General features: G+C 36.8%; 1 protein-coding gene across 1 annotated transcript in view; it reads left to right on the top strand.

The window, feature by feature from the left end:
- The first annotated feature begins 370 nt into the window (after positions 1-370).
- Positions 371-21353, top strand: part of LOC140139798 (uncharacterized) — an 82107-nt gene continuing 61124 nt past the window's right edge. Inside the window, 2 exon segments of the mRNA XM_072161509.1 lie at positions 371-982; positions 5662-5763. Of these exon segments, the coding sequence (XP_072017610.1) occupies positions 716-982; positions 5662-5763 (369 nt within the window). The 5' untranslated portion in view covers positions 371-715.

Below are 21353 nucleotides of genomic sequence, written 5' to 3' on the forward strand. Positions count from 1 at the left end.
GGGTTTGCAAGAGATAATAATACCAAATCTAAACACCATGAAATTCACCACATCACGATCAAGCTCACATTGGGCGCCCCATTCCTTTTTTAAAGGAATTTTTATTTATATTAACAAGGGACTATGCTCGTATCAACATAATGGCCCTAAGTAAATATATGCACGTAATGATCCTAAAAATTAAATCGAGCTAAATTTTAGACGCCTAGGGAGTTATGAGCAGGTGGCACTCAATTAATCGGGCCCCTGAACCAGCATATCTTCCTGTACACACTCACGCATTTCTCTCATTTTTCAAGATGCCCCACGCGGAGTATTTCTACGACCAGAGTCAAATTACATCTTAAAATTCACCAAAAATTCATGATAGTGCACGGTACAAGGTCGTTGTTCATATTTTTCGATTCTCAATCATATATGGAACCATTCTGGATATTTTGTATGGATTAAAATGACGCGAAATCGGTGAATTTGGAATATTTTCATGTGTGAAAGATCAGTGCGAAAGTTGAAAAGTTGATTGATTATGGTTAGCGACCAGACGCCGTAGGCCTGTTGCTAACGTGTGGAGGAAAACACGTAGAAACCCATTGGCAGATGTTCAGCGTTGTTGTGAACGTAATGTTTTCATCTGTACAAAGCAAAATCAGTGCAGCATTCTTATGAATTTTATCATGGATTTTATATACAGGATAATGTGAATTTAACTCCGAAAATGTCATCTGGGGATAGTTCGGCGCAGCCCAATTCTTCAATCAAATCGCAGCCCAATCCTTCAACTGCTACTAGCAGCGGCGGTGGGGGTACGAGGACAGGGTCAGGTTCGGGGACAACAGAGGCGACAAATGGGCCCAAGACACCCCCGGCTGCAGCGCCCCGTATGAGGATGTTACAGTACGCCTTGAAGGGTGATTGGAGTGGTGTGGAAGGAGTGTTGAGGTCAGCAAATAGGGGAGATTCCGAAGTCATGGCAGCTGACAAGGTGAGGTCATTATTTTTTGTGAAACATTTTATGGGATAGGCCTAGTTGTTTTGGACTATGCAATTCATGCAACCCAAATATTTTCATGTCGAATAATTCTTTATAGTTGTCATCAATCCTCGCTTCATCAACTGAACATGTGGAAAAATATTTTGCACATTTGTACTACATGTACTTCCATATACTAAACAAAATAAAACTAGTGCCCTAACAAACTTGGAGAGGTGAGTGAAACATGCATGCGATATATATGTGACGTGAAGCACAGACTCACCCCTGCATCTCACCCTCCCCACTCCCCATCTTCCAATGTTGGAGGGTCTCACAGACCAGTTGGCTTTGTCTGACTTTGAATTGGGAGAGTGGGCAGATATATCAAAAGACAGGCAAATTGTGCCAACCTTTTTTCCCCAGGATTGTTGGCCAAAAATAGTACCAGTACCCTGCGTGCAGTAGCATAGCCAGGTGCAAGCTGGGGCCGGGAGAAGCTTCCATCCTGTGTGGGACATCTTTCCCCTCTTTCTGAATTCTCCCCTGGGCCCCATTCAATAAAATCCCAACTTTACCATTATGCATATCGACAGGGCTCGAAATAAGGAGGGCCCAAGGGCCCTCGGCCCCCAAAAATCAATGAGGGCCCGCAAAAGACACATCCAGCGGGCCCAGATGGCCCACAAAAATTTGTGGCAATTTTTCTCACTTTTTTGTGGGGTTCATAGGTTCAAACCAATGGCCAAAATTTGGGCCCACAAACATTTAAGATCAAGGGCCCAAATGGCCCTCAGAAATTCTGGCTTATTTCGAGGCCTGCATATCGACTATGCGGTCATATCCAGTGGCATAGCATCGCGCATCGCATCGTAGGCACACTGGGGCACATGCCCTCCCCCAATCAGTTGCAAAATTGAGAAAATCTCTTCGCAAAATTGCAGAAAAATGTCTTGTGCCCCACCCCCAATCAGACCCGATGCCCCCCCCCAATCATGGTCGGTACCCGGTGCCCCCAATATGATGACCCGGCCACGCTACGCTACTGTTCATATCCGTAGGTCCCCATTGGGTAAGATTCTCCCCTGAGTGTTATGGTAAAGGCAAATGCACTTCCCCTCCCCACCCCTTAATGTTAAAATGTAGATAAAATTACCCATCCATGCTGCATACCCCTCAGCCCAAGGTACTCACACCTTATGATTTCCACTGACTTCTCTACTTATTAGTGGTAAGGAAGGTATGAGCAGGGCCATGCTGGGGGCCATGACATTTTCTGCTATAAGACATGTGTGTATTTAAATATTGATGATATTTGAGTTGCTAAATTAAGGGGTAGGGGTAGCATTATGGATCATTTCCCTAGTGCTACTGAGTCCCCTTAATATAGCAACTCAAATATCATTATTAAATATTTAACTTACATATGTGTCTTTAGCAAAAATAATGGTAACCAATTGGAGTCTGCTTGCTATTTGGTAATGTTCTAGAGGGTCCAAACAAACTACCCAAAGTGTTTAATATTGGTTAGGATGGCGTCTGAATGCCTAGATTGTTTCTACTGATTTCCATAGGCGTAGATCCAGGGGGGGGGGGGGGGGATTTATAAATCCCCCCAATATTTTGCCAGGGGGATGGTCCATACATTCATCCCCCCCCCCCAATGTTGATGCCTGTATGTGGGTTTCTGACCAAATTAACCTCATATTTGGCCATTTTATCCTCCAAAGTGCAATTTTTTTCGCGCTATTCGCGAAATTATTCCACTTTTGCACCATATTTCATCAATTTAGCTTAAATATGGCAAAATTGTTGTAATATAAACTTATTTTGTCGCCAAAAGGGGCTGGATTCACTACACTTCAAGAATTTTTTCCAGCTCCACCCCCCCATGTCAAAATGAAATCTATGCCACTGCTGATTTCTCTCTATAGAGTTATACAGTAAGAAATAGCAAATAAGTAGGGATTTTGTAAAAATCTACTGCCTGGGTCAAACATGCTCTGATCTTACTGATATTTTAGCACAATAGTAGTACATGTATGTCCTAGTAAAATTCTCCGAGAGTTCCAAGTTGATCCGAGAAAAAAAGTATTTTTCGCCCCATCCTAATACTTGTACACCAGTAGCCATACAATTTACCACGTGAGTGAAAGTTACCTAGACTGTGGAGTCAATTGACCCCAATTTTCAATTGAGCATTAATTGGTGTCAACTTGTTTATTTTATTCAAGTTCAGATTACAAATGCAGTGTGTATTGTCTGTAATGAAATGTAATACATAGAGTATGGTGGAGAGGAGGCAACATTCACTATAATACTAGTATGAGAAAATGTTCAAAATATATTTGCCAAAAATCTCCAATTTTTTTCTGTTTTTTCAAGCGTTTTGTGATTTTTTAGAGTCATTTCTAGCCTCTTTCAGCATTTCTTTTGCTGAACCATGAAATGGTTTACTCTCAGCCTACATTTAATAGTCTTATTAAACTTACTTATTTCCTTACTTACTTACTCAGCGACCTTTTGGTCTTAAATGGACATAATCTCAAAATGCCAAGAAGGTATGCCCACACCCTCAAGGGGTGTCTCATGACAGAGAAAAAGTAAAGAATAATAAAATATTTCCCCACCCAGGGGTGACGCTCGTTATTTTAAAGACCAGGGACAATATTCATATGGGTACTTTTCATATTTCAAATGCTAAGCTATGACCCCCCAAGTGGTGTCAAATGAAAGAGAAAAGTAAAGAATATAATAACAATATTTTCCCCACCAGGGTGACACCCTCATAAGACCCAGGTCAATATTCATATTTTGGGTCTTTTCTACATTAAAATTTATCTCGAAAACAAAACAAAAGTATAACCCCGGGTGGTGTCACATGAAAAAGAAAAAGTCCGAAATGTGTGAAAGCTGTGTACCACAATATACTGCCGAAGCCCTATGGTTCAGTTATGTGCGAAAACAGCTCTAGTTTTAAATCTGGACTGACCAACTCTACGTATGGAAAGTCTGTGCGCCCTAGGGAGTTCTACCACCCACCCCCCCATCACCAAAAGGCCTCATTTCAAATGCACAGTTCATTGACCCTGTGCATGCAACAAGCATAGCTCAAAAGTGGACCTCAAGTTGTGGAATATGGGCTAGACTGCTCTGCATTCCCTTTTTTTGATAAACAATTCATACCTTTCCATGCATAAAACATAACACATCCCCTTTCTCATGGATAGCTGAGCTGTTGGATCAGAACATCGGATTGGTAGATTTTCCATGGTCACAGGGATTAGGGGATGATAAATTAAAATGGTCTACTACAGTAGACTAAATATGGGCATGAATATATGAGTTTGTATCCATCACACTCAAAGGTCATTCTATGTACTAGTATGTAGAATAATGTCCTGCAGGGCAAGATTTTTTCCACCCCAATCCTGGCATTCCCTGAATAATGGCAAACTGACCCGACCTGTCCTGAAAACTTTGGAACAAACCCGCCCGATTCGAACTGAATTTTGATTTTGATCGACATCAGACTCAGTTTGATTGATCGCATCACATATGCCCCAATCCACCCCAACTCGTATATTTTTTTAAATTTCAATCCGATCCGCTTTCAGCCGGAGTCGTCCGGGGTATTTAGGATTTTCGGGTTTCCTGCAGGGCGCTAATGTCACTAGAAGTATATTGAGGTTTAAGAACTGTGTACTGACAGATGAGCATCGGGTCTGGATGCACTATGAGCCATGATGACATCACACCCAATATGGCATAGCTCAATGACCCCCATACAACACTCATAGTTCATAATTTGACCTCAAGTTATGGAGTATGAGTTTTTGTACCCAACACACTCAAAGGTCATTCTATGCATATAGAAGCCTATTTGGGTTAAAGAACTGTGTACTGACAGATGAGCATGTTTGAAGTTACCGTACAGCGTCAGATTGAACCAGAGTTGGTGACTAATTTTAAAGTGACATTTAGAGACCCTACTGATCCACACCCCTCTCATACTTGTCACTTTTTTTTACCAGTGGCGGTACCAGTATTCTTTTGGGGGGGGGGGGACATGGAGGGTAAAGTGAATTTTGGGAGGGGGGCAAAATAAACCAATTTTTCGCAAATTTTTTGGAAATTTCCGTAATCTGGGGTATTTACTGGGGGAGGGGGCAACTTGGGGAGGCAAGAGTTTTCACTGGGAGGTATTTTGGTCTTTTGCGAAACTTTCCTCCTAGATACACTTTAAGTACATATCATTATATACTCTTGCCCCCTGCTGCCCCCAGTAAACCCCAAAATTACGAAAATTTCCACTTTTTGGCTGCAATTTTGCACAAAATTTGTTGATTCCCCCCCCCCCTGAAATTCACTTTGCCCCCTCAATGTCCCCCCTGATATTTTTTTTCTGGTGCTGCCAATGGGTGCAGGGAGCTAAAAGTTGCACTTTTCATATATTTTCCTTCAAGAAGGGGATAATTTCAATGTTCCCCCCAAAAAGCAGACCTTTTCTGAATTTTTTCCTTCATAAAAAGCTGATTTTAAACATTTTTTATGTTGTGGAGTGGACCTTTTTTCCAGATTGGCAGATGGGGGGGTGCTCTGGTCTTGAACGTAAGTATTGAACACACTATTGTTATGTTTTTATGTTTTTAAATAGCTATTCATTTATATAAATTGTTTTGTATTTTTAGGAGACCGGTGTTACCACTCTGATGTTAGCTGCTGGGGAAAATAAATTACCAGTTGCAGAAAGACTGTTGGAATTAGGAGCACCTATCAATGAGAGAGCAAAGGTAAGACATGGGATTCTGGTAGACAAGGTAATGTTGGTCGAAGCAGTAAAAAAAAATTGATTTTCATGATCTAAATCAATTATATATTATTGAAACATAACACTTTGATGTTTTGCAACTAGTTCATTCTACAATACAAATCATATACTTTGGCTTACTTGATTTTAATATTGTTGTGAATGACCCAGCAAACACAAAACGTTTTCGACATCATTCGCAAAAGGTATAAAAGGTTGTCAGAAAACGCGTTTAAATGTCGGGTTATATAAAGGGTATATTAAGAGTATAAAACGTTTTCATAACCTTAAAAACATTTTTGATAATCTACTGCTCAGCAAACAAAAATGTTTTACAGAAAACGTTTAAAGGTCGGGTAATAAATGGTATAAAAACGTTTTAATAACATTCCAAAAACATTCTTAAAAACTTGATACAAAACATTTTAAACAAAATGTTATTTTGGGGTTGAAAAAATATTTTACGAAAAATGTTTGCCCAAAATATTTTCAATAACGTTTTAAAAACGTTTTCATGACCTTTATATAACCCGACATTTAAATGTAAAAAGGTTTTGAAAAAACATTTTAAGAACATTTCTGTGTTTGCTGGGTTCAAATATTTTAACATAATGTTATTTAAGTATTGACACAATATTTGGCAAAAATGTTTGCAAAAATAGTTTACAATAACATTTTTGAAAACATTAAAAATATTGTTGTAGTGTGTTTTCACCTTTATATAACCCGACATTTTAATGTTATTAAAACGTTTTACCTAAACCAAAAGCCAAAATATAACTTATTTAAAACGTTTTTAAAACGCTTTTGTGTTTGCTGGGGAGTTATGTATGTTTTACAAAAGTGTTGTTGTTTCAGCCCTCTTTACAACATAACTCAAGAACCACAGGACCTACAAAAGTCTATCTATGATATTTGAATTTCACTCCCTATGAAATGATCAATGCAATTTTGGCCAAAGGGTCAGTCCATGTCAAAACAGATTGAGTGTACACCCATCCTCTTGGATTTTGCTCTCCTTTGGCTCGGGGGTACCTTTCATGGATCCCTAGGTGAGGTCACAAGAAAAAAATTCAAATTCCATTTTGTTTGCGAATGGCGGGCAATCAAAGTTTGGCGACCTCGACCAAAATTGGGAATTTAAGGGGTCCAAATGATAAAGTGCTCTCTTTGAGGGGCACTTTCTTCTTAATTGAATCAGTTGTGATCCTCTTTTTGAATGTGGTCACTCACTGGCTGTGTCTGAAATACCTAATGCCAAAAAAGATGGATGTCGGTATTGCGGTGGGCTGTCAGAGGGGGACAAAATCAGCACTTCGTACTGTTCAATCAAATTATCTTGATTTTGAAGGACCCATGATAATGTCACAGTGCACTTATAGGTCCTAATTATGTTCAGAATGGATTAACCATATGCCAATGTCTATGAGCAATTCAAAAAAGAGAAATTTCTGAGACCCTACAGAATTTTAGGCCACCCCTAAAGTGGTTCAGCCACAAATGGCGCTTAAAATCGGCAAATTTTGACCCCTAATAACTTTAGGTGTACACCAGATATGAATTTCTAGTCTTTTGCATCTGAAAGAATGTAGTTTAATGTTACTAGGAACATAAGATTTGTTTTGTATTTTTGTGTTTTAGTATTAAGTTGACGCTTTCAAAAATAGTCATTTAGCCATGCATACAGGATACGGTACAAAATGCCAATTTTAGTATGATATTTTTTTATATTTTTGATCACTTTATAGCCATTTGTATTATTTATCCTGATATTTCAAGTTGCTCTTGAGTCAAGTAATAAGAAAAAACTACTTTCTAATCCTCTGATGAGTTATGTCAAGTAATATATCAAATTACTCGTATGGTCATGAGGATTCCAAAATGTATAGTTTGTTATGTGTCAGACCTTTCAGGAGGCGCTATGACTTAAAAATGTTCATAGGTCAACGACCTTTTTTAATTCTGACCATAGTTAACAACGTCTGATTTTGGTAATTTTGGTGTCTAATTATATATGTTTTCTTGCATGAGAAATACAACTAAGCAAATTAAAAAACTATACAAGGAACCGATGACCCTCTTTTGCAACATGGCTGCCAAAAGCGTCCATATTGTAATAAGGAGGTCATTGGTTCCTTGTACAGTTTTTGTTATGTAGTTGTATTTCTCATGCAAGAAAAACATAATTAGACACCAAAATCACCAAAATCGGACATTGTTAACTATGCAATAACAGGACAAATAAGACAATTTGCTATAAAGTGATCAAAAATAGAAAAAAGGGTATGTTGAAATTGACATTTTGTACCCATAACCTGTACATTATTAGTCAAAAATTGGGATTTTTGGGACCATCAACTTAGTATCAAAACACAAAAATACAAAACAAATCTTATGTTCCTAGTAACATTAGACTACATTCTTTCAGATGCAAAAGACTAGAAATTCATATCTGGTGTACACCTAAAGTTATTAGGTGTCAAAATTTGCCGATTTTAAGCGCCATTTGTGGCTGAACCACTTTAGGGGGCCTAAAATTCTGTAGGGGGTCTAGAAATTTCTCTTTTTTTGAATTGCTCATAGACATTGGCACATGGTTAATCCATTCTGAACATAATTAGGACCTATAAGTGCACTGTGACATTATCATGGGTCCTTCAAAATCAAAGATAATTTGATTGAACAGTACGGTGCTGATTTTGACCCCCTGAAATCCCAAATCGAAATTCAAATCAATCTTTTTTGGCATTAGGCATTTTAGACACAGCCAGTGAGTGACAAAAAAAAAAAAGAGGGTCACAACTGATTTAATTAAGAAGAAAATGCCTCTCAAAGAGAGCGCTTTGTCATTTGGACACCTTAAATTCCCAATTTTGGTCAAGGTCGCCAAACTTAGATGGCCCGCCATTCGGAAACAAAATTGAATTTGAATTTTTTTTTTGTTTCCTCACCTAGGGGTCCATGAAAGGTACCCCTGAGCCAAAGGAGAGCAAAATCCAAGAGGATGGGTGTACACTCAATCTGTTTTGACATGGACTGACCCCAAAGCTCACTACCATTCGCAAGATGCTGTGAACCAGTAGCGTAGCGCGAAAAAATCGTCTCAAAAAAGCCTTTTTTTGGAAGCTCGAAGACATACAGTCTCTATGTATTGTATGATGCAACTGTAATTTTTTCGCCTGTGCCCCGAAATTTTATTTTGTCCCCCTGACCAAAAAAAGCTGGCTACGTCCCTGCTGTGAACTACCAAATCGCAACAGTTTAAAATAGTTGGTAACCTTAAAGAGTATTTCATGATCCTAGCATCCCAGCATCCTCTGCTCAATAGCAGAGGGTGTTTAAATTTTGGTTCAAGAAATAGAGACACATTGCTGCATTATTGAAAAAATTGCATCAACATGTCTGGATACGCATGTGTCGTTAATATCATAAGGTCACTGATAGAATGTTATTGACATTTCACTGAATTTAATAATTAAGGTTGAATTAGAGCTTTGGAACATATTGGGTCACTAATCAATAACTAACTAGAGCGGTTCTCGGCTTTCGCGGTTCTCGGCATTCGCGGTTCTCGGTAGTGTGGGTTGGTCCGTATGTGACGTTTCTGTTCAGAACCTTGTGTGACCCTTCCCCCCCCCCAGAAAAAATCATCCGCCACCACTGGTTATAAGAAGGGCCTTGTAAATGCAACTGGTGAGACAGAGCCTCGAATGACGTTTGTGTTTTCAGTCTGATTTCAGTTCCCTAACAGGTACTAAGTTTACGCATTATCATTAGGCCTACCAAGTATTGTATGTCCTATAATCTCTTATGTATGACATGGATCTTTACCATGATTGTGCAAGCCAAAAAATATCATTTCAATACCCCAAACATGCGTTAAAAAAGACCATGTTTTACACATGCAACCTCAAGTTTAGACATATAATTTAATTTTCCCTAAACCCTCATGCATCGGGAAAAATCATGCCGCCACCATTGGTTATGACAAGGGCCTTTTAGGGTGCACACCAGTAAATAACCCCACTGACTTTCTGTACAGACAGGGGCCGGAAAACAACTCAGTTCTTCAAAACTCCCCTTTCTGCAAGCAGAAGGTCAGATGACGACATCCATTATAAAAATTAATATATGGATTTCAGGATTTTTTTTCCAGAAATATTGTAAAAAGTTCAACCTATAACCCATACAGCTAACGCCACCTCACAAACAGCTTGGTGTTTCTGAAATGTAACACATTTTGAAAGTCGTCATAAAAAGTCGGATCCTGCTAAATTTACACAGACAATCTAATTTACAGGCCTAAATGATGATTAAATATGAATCAGGGCCTAATAGTTGCCTTTTAAGCCTTTTCTAATGTATTACATTAAGTCATATTGCACATTTCCTCGTTTCAAATACTGTTTTTTTTCCTTCCAGGGTGTAGCTAGACTTCTCCGTACTCCACTTGCCAATTGTGCTTCTGGCTATTGCATTTAAGCTTAAAACTCCGATTATTATTTGTGCACAATTGATAGATTTTCACATCTAATCTTTTCAGTCACCGTCGCCTCTGTTTGTTAGCTTCCCAAGTGGACTACTGACTTTGGATTGCGGATAACTTTTTAACACGGGATTCTATGGAGAGTTAGGCCAATTTCTGGCCTAACTAAAATTGGTCATGATGTAATGCATCTTTAAATGAATCTGGCTTGTGATTGGTCCCCAGATATCGTTATTGATTGAACAAATTCATCAGGATCGGTAGAGTAAACTAGTAAACCAGAGTTCGTAGTATCTGATCCAAGAAAATGCACTTACTGTGTACGTTTCAACAACCACTGTTGTCTTTGTCAACACTTGATGAGGAGTGACTGCAATCTACTGACAACCAACGCTAGAGGGATATGTAAAATCAGGCGGTTTTTGGCGATTTTAGCCATTAAGCCCCCCACCGCATAAATCTGAAAGCCCTCTGAGCCCCCTCCTGGAGACGCTATTGCAAAATCAATGGAGAGAAACTATACTACCTTGTTTCTTAATAAAATGTAACGGAGTACATCAGGCAACTGTGAGAGCCAAAAAGGCCTCAAATTGAGCAAAGAAAGACATTAATTTTCATGTGCATTTCAACCAAGACGCTTCATTAGTGGTATTCGCCCTTAATGTCATATTATCATGACCGTTTTATTTTGTTTTATGTTAAGGGCTGGGGTATGAACGTTTGGACAGTATTTATTGTGGGACATTAGAGCACATCAGACATATCGAATTGCATTCTGAATACTAAGAATGACCTGATATCAAATAATTTTGATTTTTTGAAATTCGCAATGTAATACACATTTTATGACAAATCATTAAAAATTGATATTTTTGATATATAACAGTCCTCGAAGTAAATTTTATAAATTTAATGATACATTCTTTAAGTATATGTAGCTGGGAGGAAAGGCCGACGATCTATTGAAAATTTTGACATTTCGTATTGAAGATATAGATTCCCCCAAAAAAATAGGTCTTTTTGGGAAATAAAATCCATATCTTCAATATGAAAGGTCAAAATGTTCAATTGATCGTCGGCTTTTCCTCCCAGCTACATACACTTTAAGAATATGTCATTAGATTTATAAAATTTACTTTGAGGACTGTTATATATCAAAATTTGAAAAATATCAAATTTTAATAATTTGTCATAAAATTTGCATTATATCGTGAATTTCAAAAAAAGAAAGAAAATTATTTGATATGAGAAAGACATTCTTCGTATTCAGAATGCAATTCGATATGTCTGATGTGCTCTCATTTCCCACAAAAATACTGTCGAAACGCTCAAAACGCTCATTCCAGATCCCTTAAGTATATGTCATATTACATGTTTCACATTTGTACGATTTTAAATAATTCTTTATCATGTTTATAGGACATGCTCTGTTATATTTTTATATCCTCTTTTCATTCTTGAAAAGATAGATCATGCTTTTTATTTCACCTATTGGGTATTTCTTTATTAATTTGTGTTTATATGGCGATTTCAAGTGGGATAATAACTCCTGGATGACGTAAGCATAATGTTGATAGATTTAAATATCATTATAAATAGGCACTTAATAATAATGATATTGAAATAAATTGATAAATAGATAAATTAATAGATAAATAAATAAAAGATATATAAGCCTAGATAAATAATAAATAAATGATAAACTAGGAGTAAATTGCAAACATTTTAATGAAATTTTTAATTTAAAAATATCTTAGAGCAAATGAGCATTTAATAAGTTTTTGCGACAAATATTTTGCCTATCTTAGAGCAAATGAGCATTTAATAAGTTTTTGCGACAAATATTTTGCCCCTTCTTGTACGTTTTATCATTATTTTATCTTTTACTAATTTTTTTTGGGACATGCTCGCTTATTTATTTTTTATGTGTTCCTCTTATCATTTGTGAAGTATTTCTTTATTTTTGTTTTAGTACAAGTGATCACTGAGTATGTTTAACTACTGTGGAAATATCGGTAGATAAGGTGTTTTTTATTTCACCCTTGAGTATTATTTATAAGTGTATCAACATACATTTCACATGTCATGATTTTTCATTGTTTTATTTTAAAGCAATTCTTTATTGGGGTGCATGTTTTCGTATATTAGTGTTTTTTTTCATGTTCCTCTTGTCATTCTTGATAGATGGCTGTTTATTTATGTCGCGTGTTAAATATTTTTTTAATTTTTGGTCTAAGTGTATAATTATAATCAGACACATGTCACATTTTTATTTATGATTTTGCATTATTTAATTTCAAATTATATAATTTTTAAACGTACTAACGTAGTTCTTTATTTTTGTTTCTGTGAATATCATCCGAAAAGTAGGCCTCCTGCACATTATGATTTTGCCTTGCTTTATTTAACTCTTTACTTGGGTGCTTGCTTTCTGTTTTTTTTTCATGTTCCTCTTATCATTATTGACAAGATAGCACCTGCTGTACGCTGTTTATTTATTTCGCCTAAATTATTTCTTTACTTGTGTTTTTAGATTTTGAAGTTTATATCATGATAGCACACGCTATGTTTTTATACCAACCGCGTTTTCTTTTTGAAAACAGTTCTTGTTTCAAATCCTGGTCCGCAATGTCAACATTCAGTTCGTTCATAAAATATGGCTATTTATTTATGTCATGTTAAGTAGTTCTTTATTTTTTGCTCGAAGTGTATAAATATCATCAGACACCTGTCACATTTTTATGTATGATTGTTCATTATCTAATCTTAAAATATATAATTCTTTAAACTTATTTCTTTTTTTCTGTTTCAGTGAATATCATCCGAAAAAGTAGGCCTCTACACATTATGATTTTCCTTGTTTTATTTAAACTCTTTATTGAGGTACATGCTCCTCTTATCGTTATTGACAAGTCATCACATGCTGTACGCTGTTTATTTAGTTCGCCCTCATTTTCTTGACGTTTGTTTTTAGATCTTTAGTTCTTTATTTTTGTTTCTGTGAATATCATCCGAAAAGTAGGCCTTCTGCACATTATGATTTTTCCTTGCTTTATTTAACTCTTTACTGGGGTGCATGCTCTCTGCTGGTTTTTTTTATGTTCCTCTTATCATTATTGACAAGATAGCACCTGCTGTATGCTGTTTATTTATTTCGCCCTAAATTATTTCTTTACTTTTGTTTTTAGATTTTGAAGTTGATATCATGATATCACACGCTATGTTTTATACCAACCGCATTGTCTGGTTAAAGACAGTTCTTGTTTTAAATCCTGAATACAATGTCAACATTCAGTTCGTTCACCTCACAATGCGGTGCGATGTTATATAACTGTATATATTGCAGGGTTGCCAAACCCGCGATGTAATAGGCCTAGGTCAATAGGATGAGTTTTGAAGATTTTCCTCGCGACAATTTCCTGTCCTATAGACACCAATTGATGGTTAAGAAAAATATTGCATGACTTTTCAACATTGGCTTACGCGACTTCTGGTAGTTATCTCATAGAAACCAACGGTTGATAAAAAAAAATATTAGGCGACTTTTCAATGATTTGACCCAGCGGTTTGCCCTCATTTGTTTGGCAACCGTGGTCTGTGTTAAAATGAATATATTTCGTAAGAAAATAATTATCATGTAGACAGAACGGACAATAGTCATAGGCGCTCTCCTCCATTTTTAGAAATATACTTTTACACACACACTACATTTAATGATCAGCCTTAAAGTTTTACCTTTTAGTGGGTTAAGCCAAACCTAAGTGGATGAAATATAAATCAACACTTCTGGCACTGATTGGTTTCCGTGGTTGTTATATGGAATACGAGCTGTCTGTAGCTACAAAATTGTCTGCAAATCGGCTTTTGCCGGGCCTCTCTTTTTCGGCGTTTTCTCATTAAATTAGGGTCCCGTTCAAATAAAAAATAAACTGGTGTCTAGATGTAATCACAGTTAACACACCAGGAAAATTATAGAATATACAACAACCTAGTTACACCTGTAGACTGCGAACAAACATGCACCTGGCCAGACCTGGCCGTAAAACAAAGTGTTCTCCCTACGGATACCCTTAAGGGTCACACAATTATTAGTCAATAAGTTCACCTGTTGCTCACCAATAATCAATCAACTTGATGAACATTGCTGTGTGATAGTAAAAGCCGAAGCAAAGGCCAAGGATCCCAGCAAACACAAAACATAACATACCAGGTCATATTGGTAATTGGTAATTGAGACCGGATAGGGCTGGATAGCTGAGATGGTAAAGCACTGCATGCAAACCAGAGGTTACCGGTTTGAATCCCGTTTCAGAAAATATGTGCTATTTTTAATCAAAATTTGTCTTGGAATCTCTTTCTCTCTCTCTCTCTCTCTCTCTCTCTCTCTCTCTCTCTCTGTCAGGTGGCGCCATGTAGCGCTGCTGTGGTCATTGCACCTTGCACATCATCACATCATTAGTCCAAGATGTTGGTGGATGTCCCCTTCCTTGTCAGCCTTCCATAGCCCCATTTTTCCTGACAATATGGCCAAAGTACTAGTACTTCAGCTTTCTCTCCATTTTGCCGTTTCTGATGGTTAGACTTGTACCAATCTTGTCGTGGATCCAGGGATTTGTTCTCCTGTCTTTCCATGTCACTTGCAGAAACCTCCTGTAACACCACATCTCAAAAGCATCAACTCTTGGAATAGAGCTAGCATTATACATGTAGGGCAGATGTGGCCTAACTCACAAAGTTCAAAAATTGCATTTATTCGCTTTTGCATCTGAACTCCTCATTTGTTTACAAAAGGGAAATTCCCTATTTTGGGTAAGAAAGCATCTCAAGTCATGTGACCACTGACTAGTTTGCAAAATTAATTTGTGGATGCCATGGACTTTGGTATTTCTTTCTGGTGGATAATTTAAGAAAAAATACAAGAGTTTTGATCTTTCTTTCTTCTTTCCTTCTTTCCTTCCCCCTTGCCAAAAAGCAGCTAGGGCATTTAGGGTTAATAAATTGAATAATAAACTCCTTATTCCACAGGTGGATGGACGAGGCTAAATGACTCTAAAAATCACAGAAAGCTTGAAAATCTGGCAATTGTAGCAAACATTTTGACAATTTTCTTAATTAAAAACAAATAAAATTCAGTCAAAATGAATTCCTTTCGGTCAAGCAATTTGTTACTTTCATTTCCCAAAATCTGGGCCAGTAGGGTCTCAGGCAAGCAGGGTACCCAACAAATTTCAGCCCGGATCGAAAAATCAAAAAGTTGCCCAATTTTTCTCTTAACCATTGGTTTCTGTGGGATAGAAAATGTTCAAAAGTTGTGGGGAAAATTGGGCTACCAAATCGCGGGTTTAATGACCCTGGCTGCAAATTTAAAAATTAAGATACATGTAAGACTTGAATGTAAAAATTCTACTCTGTGACTTGTGCATGATAATGTTTGGAAGGACTTTGTGCAGGGCCGGATTTACCATAGGGCCAGATGGGCCCGGGCCCAGGGCCCCAAAATTTTGGGGCCCCCAAAATTGCCCTGCGCAGTATCCATCTTCCGTTGTTGTGAATGACCCAGCAAACACAAAACGTTTTCGACATCATTCGCAAAAAGGTTATAAAAGGTTGTCAGAAAACGTTTAAATGTCGGGTTATATAAAGGGTATATTAAGAGTATAAAACGTTTTCATAACCTTAAAAACATTTTTGATAATCTACTGCTCAGCAAACAAAAAATGTTTTACAGAATACGTTTAAAGGTCGGGTAATAAATGGTATAAAAACGTTTTAATAACATTCCAAAAACATTCTTAAAAACTTGATACAAAACATTCTAAACAAAATGTTATTTTGGGGTTGAAAAAATATTTTACGAAAAATGTTTGCCCAAAATATTTTCAATAACGTTTTAAAAACGTTTTCATGACCTTTATATAACCCGACATTTAAATGTTATTAAAAGGTTTTGAAAAAACATTTTAAGAACATTTCTGTGTTTGCTGGGTTCAAATATTTTAACATAATGTTATTTAAGTATTGACACAATATTTGGCAAAAATGTTTGCAAAAATAGTTCGAAAACATTAAAAAATATTGTTGTAGTGTGTTTTCACCTTTATATAACCCGACATTTTAATGTTATTAAAACGTTTTTACCTAAGCCAAAATATAACTTATTTAAAACGTTTTTAAAACGTTTTTGTGTTTGCTGGGGAGTTATGTATGTTTTACAAAAGTGTTGTTGTTTCAGCCCTCTTTACAACATAACTCAAGAACCACAGGACCTACAAAAGTCTATCTATGATATTTGAATTTCACTCCCTATGAAATGATCAATGCAATTTTGGCCAAAGCTAACTACCATTCGCAAGATGCTGTGAACCAGTAGCGTAGGCTGAAAAAATCGTCCCAAAAAGCCTTTTTTTTTGGAAGCTCAAGACATACAGTCTCTATGTATTGTATGATGCAACTGTAATTTTTTTCGTCTGTGCCCCCGAAATTTTATTTTGTCCCCCCCTGACCAAAAAAGCTGGCTACGTCCCTGCTGTGAACTACCAAATCGCAACAGTTTAAAATAGTTGGTAACCTTAAAGAGTATTTCATGATCCTAGCATCCCAGCATCCTCTGCTCAATAGCAGAGGGTGTTTAAATTTTGTTCAAGAAATAGAGACACATTGCTGCATTATTGAAAAAATTGCATCAACATGTCTAGATATCAATGTGTCATTAATATCATAAGGTCACTGATAGAATGTTATTGACATTCACTGAATTTAATAATTAAGGTTGAATTAGAGTTTATATTAGTTGGAGCATATTGGGTCACTAATCAATAACTAATTATTAGTCAATAAGTTCACCTGTTGCTCACCAATAATCAATCAACTTGATGAACATTGCTGTGTGATAGTAAAAGCCGAAGCAAAGGCCAAGGATCCCAGCAAACACAAAACATAACATACCAGGTCATATTGGTAATTGGTAATTGAGACCGGATAGGGCTGGATAGCTGAGATGGTAAAGCACTGCATGCAAACCAGAGGTTACCGGTTTGAATCCCGTTTCAGAAAATATGTGCTATTTTTAATCAAAATTTGTCTTGGAATCTCTTCTCTCTCTCTCTCTCTCTCTCTCTCTCTCTCTCTCTCTCTCTGTCAGGTGGCGCCATGTAGCGCTGCTGTGGTCATTGCACCTTGCACATCATCACATCATTAGTCCAAGATGTTGGTGGATGTCCCTTCCTTGTCAGCCTTCCATAGCCCCATTTTTCCTGACAATATGGCCAAAGTACTAGTACTTCAGCTTTCTCTCCATTTTGCCGTTTCTGATGGTTAGACTTGTACCAATCTTGTCGTGGATCCAGGGATTTGTTCTCCTGTCTTTCCATGTCACTTGCAGAAACCTCCTGTAACACCACATCTCAAAAGCATCAACTCTTGGAATAGAGCTAGCATTATACATGTAGGGCAGATGTGGCCTAACTCACAAAGTTCAAAAATTGCATTTATTCGCTTTTGCATCTGAACTCCTCATTTGTTTACAAAAGGGAAATTCCCTATTTTGGGTAAGAAAGCATCTCAAGTCATGTGACCACTGACTAGTTTGCAAAATTAATTTGTGGATGCCATGGACTTTGGTATTTCTTTCTGGTGGATAATTTAAGAAAAAATACAAGAGTTTTGATCTTTCTTTCTTCTTTCCTTCTTTCCTTCCCCCTTGCCAAAAAGCAGCTAGGGCATTTAGGGTTAATAAATTGAATAATAAACTCCTTATTCCACAGGTGGATGGACGAGGCTAAATGACTCTAAAAATCACAGAAAGCTTGAAAATCTGGCAATTGTAGCAAACATTTTGACAATTTTCTTAATTAAAAACAAATAAAATTCAGTCAAAATGAATTCCTTTCGGTCAAGCAATTTGTTACTTTCATTTCCCAAAATCTGGGCCAGTAGGGTCTCAGGCAAGCAGGGTACCCAAAAAAATTTCAGCCCGGATCGAAAAATCAAAAAGTTGCCCAATTTTTCTCTTAACCATTGGTTTCTGTGGGATAGAAAATGTTCAAAAGTTGTGGGGAAAATTGGGCTACCAAATCGCGGGTTTAATGACCCTGGCTGCAAATTTAAAAATTAAGATACATGTAAGACTTGAATGTAAAAATTCTACTCTGTGACTTGTGCATGATAATGTTTGGAAGGACTTTGTGCAGGGCCGGATTTACCATAGGGCCAGATGGGCCCGGGCCCAGGGCCCCAAAATTTTGGGGCCCCCAAAATTGCCCTGCGCAGTATCCATCTTCCGTTGTTGTGAATGACCCAGCAAACACAAAACGTTTTTGACATCATTCGCAAAAGGTTATAAAAGGTTGTCAGAAAACGTTTAAATGTCGGGTTATATAAAGGGTATATTAAGAGTATAAAACGTTTTCATAACCTTAAAAACATTTTTGATAATCTACTGCTCAGCAAACAAAAATGTTTTACAGAATACGTTTAAAGGTCGGGTAATAAATGGTATAAAAACGTTTTAATAACATTCCAAAACATTCTTAAAAACTTGATACAAAACATTCTAAACAAAATGTTATTTTGGGGTTGAAAAAATATTTTACGAAAAATGTTTGCCCAAAATATTTTCAATAACGTTTTAAAAACGTTTTCATGACCTTTATATAACCCGACATTTAAATGTTATTAAAAGGTTTTGAAAAAAACATTTTAAGAACATTTCTCTGTTTGCTGGGTTCAAATATTTTAACATAATGTTATTTAAGTATTGACACAATATTTGGCAAAATTGTTTGCAAAAATAGTTTACAATAACATTTTTTGAAAACATTAAAAAATATTGTTGTAGTGTGTTTTCACCTTTATATAACCCGACATTTTAATGTTACTAAAACGTTTTTACCTAAACCAAAAGCCAAAATATAACTTATTTAAAACGTTTTTAAAACGTTTTTGTGTTTGCTGGGGAGTTATGTATGTTTTACAAAAGTGTTGTTGTTTCAGCCCTCTTTACAACATAACTCAAGAACCACAGGACCTACAAAAGTCTATCTATGATATTTGAATTTCACTCCCTATGAAATGATCAATGCAATTTTGGCCAAAGCTAACTACCATTCGCAAGATGCTGTGAACCAGTAGCGTAGCGCGAAAAAATCGTCCCAAAAAAGCCTTTTTTTGGAAGCTCGAAGACATACAGTCTCTATGTATTGTATGATGCAACTGTAATTTTTTTCGCCTGTGCCCCGAAATTTTATTTTGTCCCCCCCTGACCAAAAAAGCTGGCTACGTCCCTGCTGTGAACTACCAAATCGCAACAGTTTAAAATAGTTGGTAACCTTAAAAGAGTATTTCATGATCCTAGCATCCCAGCATCCTCTGCTCAATAGCAGAGGGTGTTTAAATTTTGGTTCAAGAAATAGAGACACATTGCTGCATTATTGAAAAAATTGCATCAACATGTCTAGATATCAATGTGTCATTAATATCATAAGGTCACTGATAGAATGTTATTGACATTCACTGAATTTAATAATTAAGGTTGAATTAGAGTTTATATTAGTTGGAGCATATTGGGTCACTAATCAATAACTAATTATTAGTCAATAAGTTCACCTGTTGCTCACCAATAATCAATCAACTTGATGAACATTGCTGTGTGATAGTAAAAGCCGAAGCAAAGGCCAAGGATCCCAGCAAACACAAAACATAACATACCAGGTCATATTGGTAATTGGTAATTGAGACCGGATAGGGCTGGATAGCTGAGATGGTAAAGCACTGCATGCAAACCAGAGGTTACCGGTTTGAATCCCGTTTCAGAAAATATGTGCTATTTTTAATCAAAATTTGTCTTGGAATCTCTTTCTCTCTCTCTCTCTCTCTCTCTCTCTCTCTCTCTCTCTCTCTCTCTCTCTCTGTCAGGTGGCGCCATGTAGCGCTGCTGTGGTCATTGCACCTTGCACATCATCACATCATTAGTCCAAGATGTTGGTGGATGTCCCCTTCCTTGTCAGCCTTCCATAGCCCCATTTTTCCTGACAATATGGCCAAAGTACTTCAGCTTTCTCTCCATTATGCCGTTTCTAATGGTTAGACTTGTACCAATCTTGTCCAGGATCCAGGAATTTGTTCTCCTGTCTTTCCATGTGACTTGCAGAAGCCTCCTGTAACACCACATCTCAAAAGCATCAACTCTTGGAATAGAGCTAGCATTATACATGTAGGGCAGATGCTAATGTGGCATAACTCACTAAGTTCAAAAATTGCATTTATTCGCTTTTGCATCTGATCTCCTCATTTGTTTACAAAAGGGAAATTCCCTATTTTGGGTAAGAAAGCATCTCAAGTCATATTGACTAGTGTACAAAATTAATTTGTGGCTGCCATGGACTTTGGTATTTCTTTCTGGTGGATAATTTAAAAAAATACAAGAGTTTTGATCTTTCTTTCTTCCTTCCTTCCCCCTTGCCAAAAAGCAGCTAGGGCGTTTAGGGTTAATAAATTGAATAATAAACTCCTTAAGTTATTCCCTGGGCAGATGGACGAGGCTAAATGACTCTAAAAATCACAGAAAGCTTGAAAATCTGGCAATTTTAGCAAACATTTTGACAATTCTCTTAATTAAAAACAAACAAAATATGGTCAAAATGAATTCATTTCGGTCAAGCAATTTGTTACTTTCATTTCCCAAAATCTGGGTCAGTAGGGTCTTTACATTTTGTAGATCAAGCAAGCAGGGTACCCAAAACATTTCAGCCCGAAAAAGTTACCCAATTTTTCTCTTAACTATTGGTTTCTGTGGGATAGAATATGTTCAAAAGTCACAGGTTTAATGACCCTGGCTTCAAGTTTAAAAATTAAGATGTTAGACTTGAATGTAAAAATTTCACTCTGTGACTTGTGCATAATAATGCTTGAAAGGACTTTGTGATTTCCCTGTGTAACATCCATCAGGAAAGAATAATGCACATAAAATGCAGAACTACATCGAGCATAGAAAGTAAACACAAAATGTTTAGAAATGTTTTTAAAAATGCTGGGTTAAAAATGCTGGGTTATATAAAAAAAGTATGATAACAGTGGCATAGCCAGGGGTA

This window comes from Amphiura filiformis, chromosome 18 (genome assembly GCF_039555335.1).
Source record: "Amphiura filiformis chromosome 18, Afil_fr2py, whole genome shotgun sequence".
Classification (NCBI taxonomy): domain Eukaryota; kingdom Metazoa; phylum Echinodermata; class Ophiuroidea; order Amphilepidida; family Amphiuridae; genus Amphiura; species Amphiura filiformis.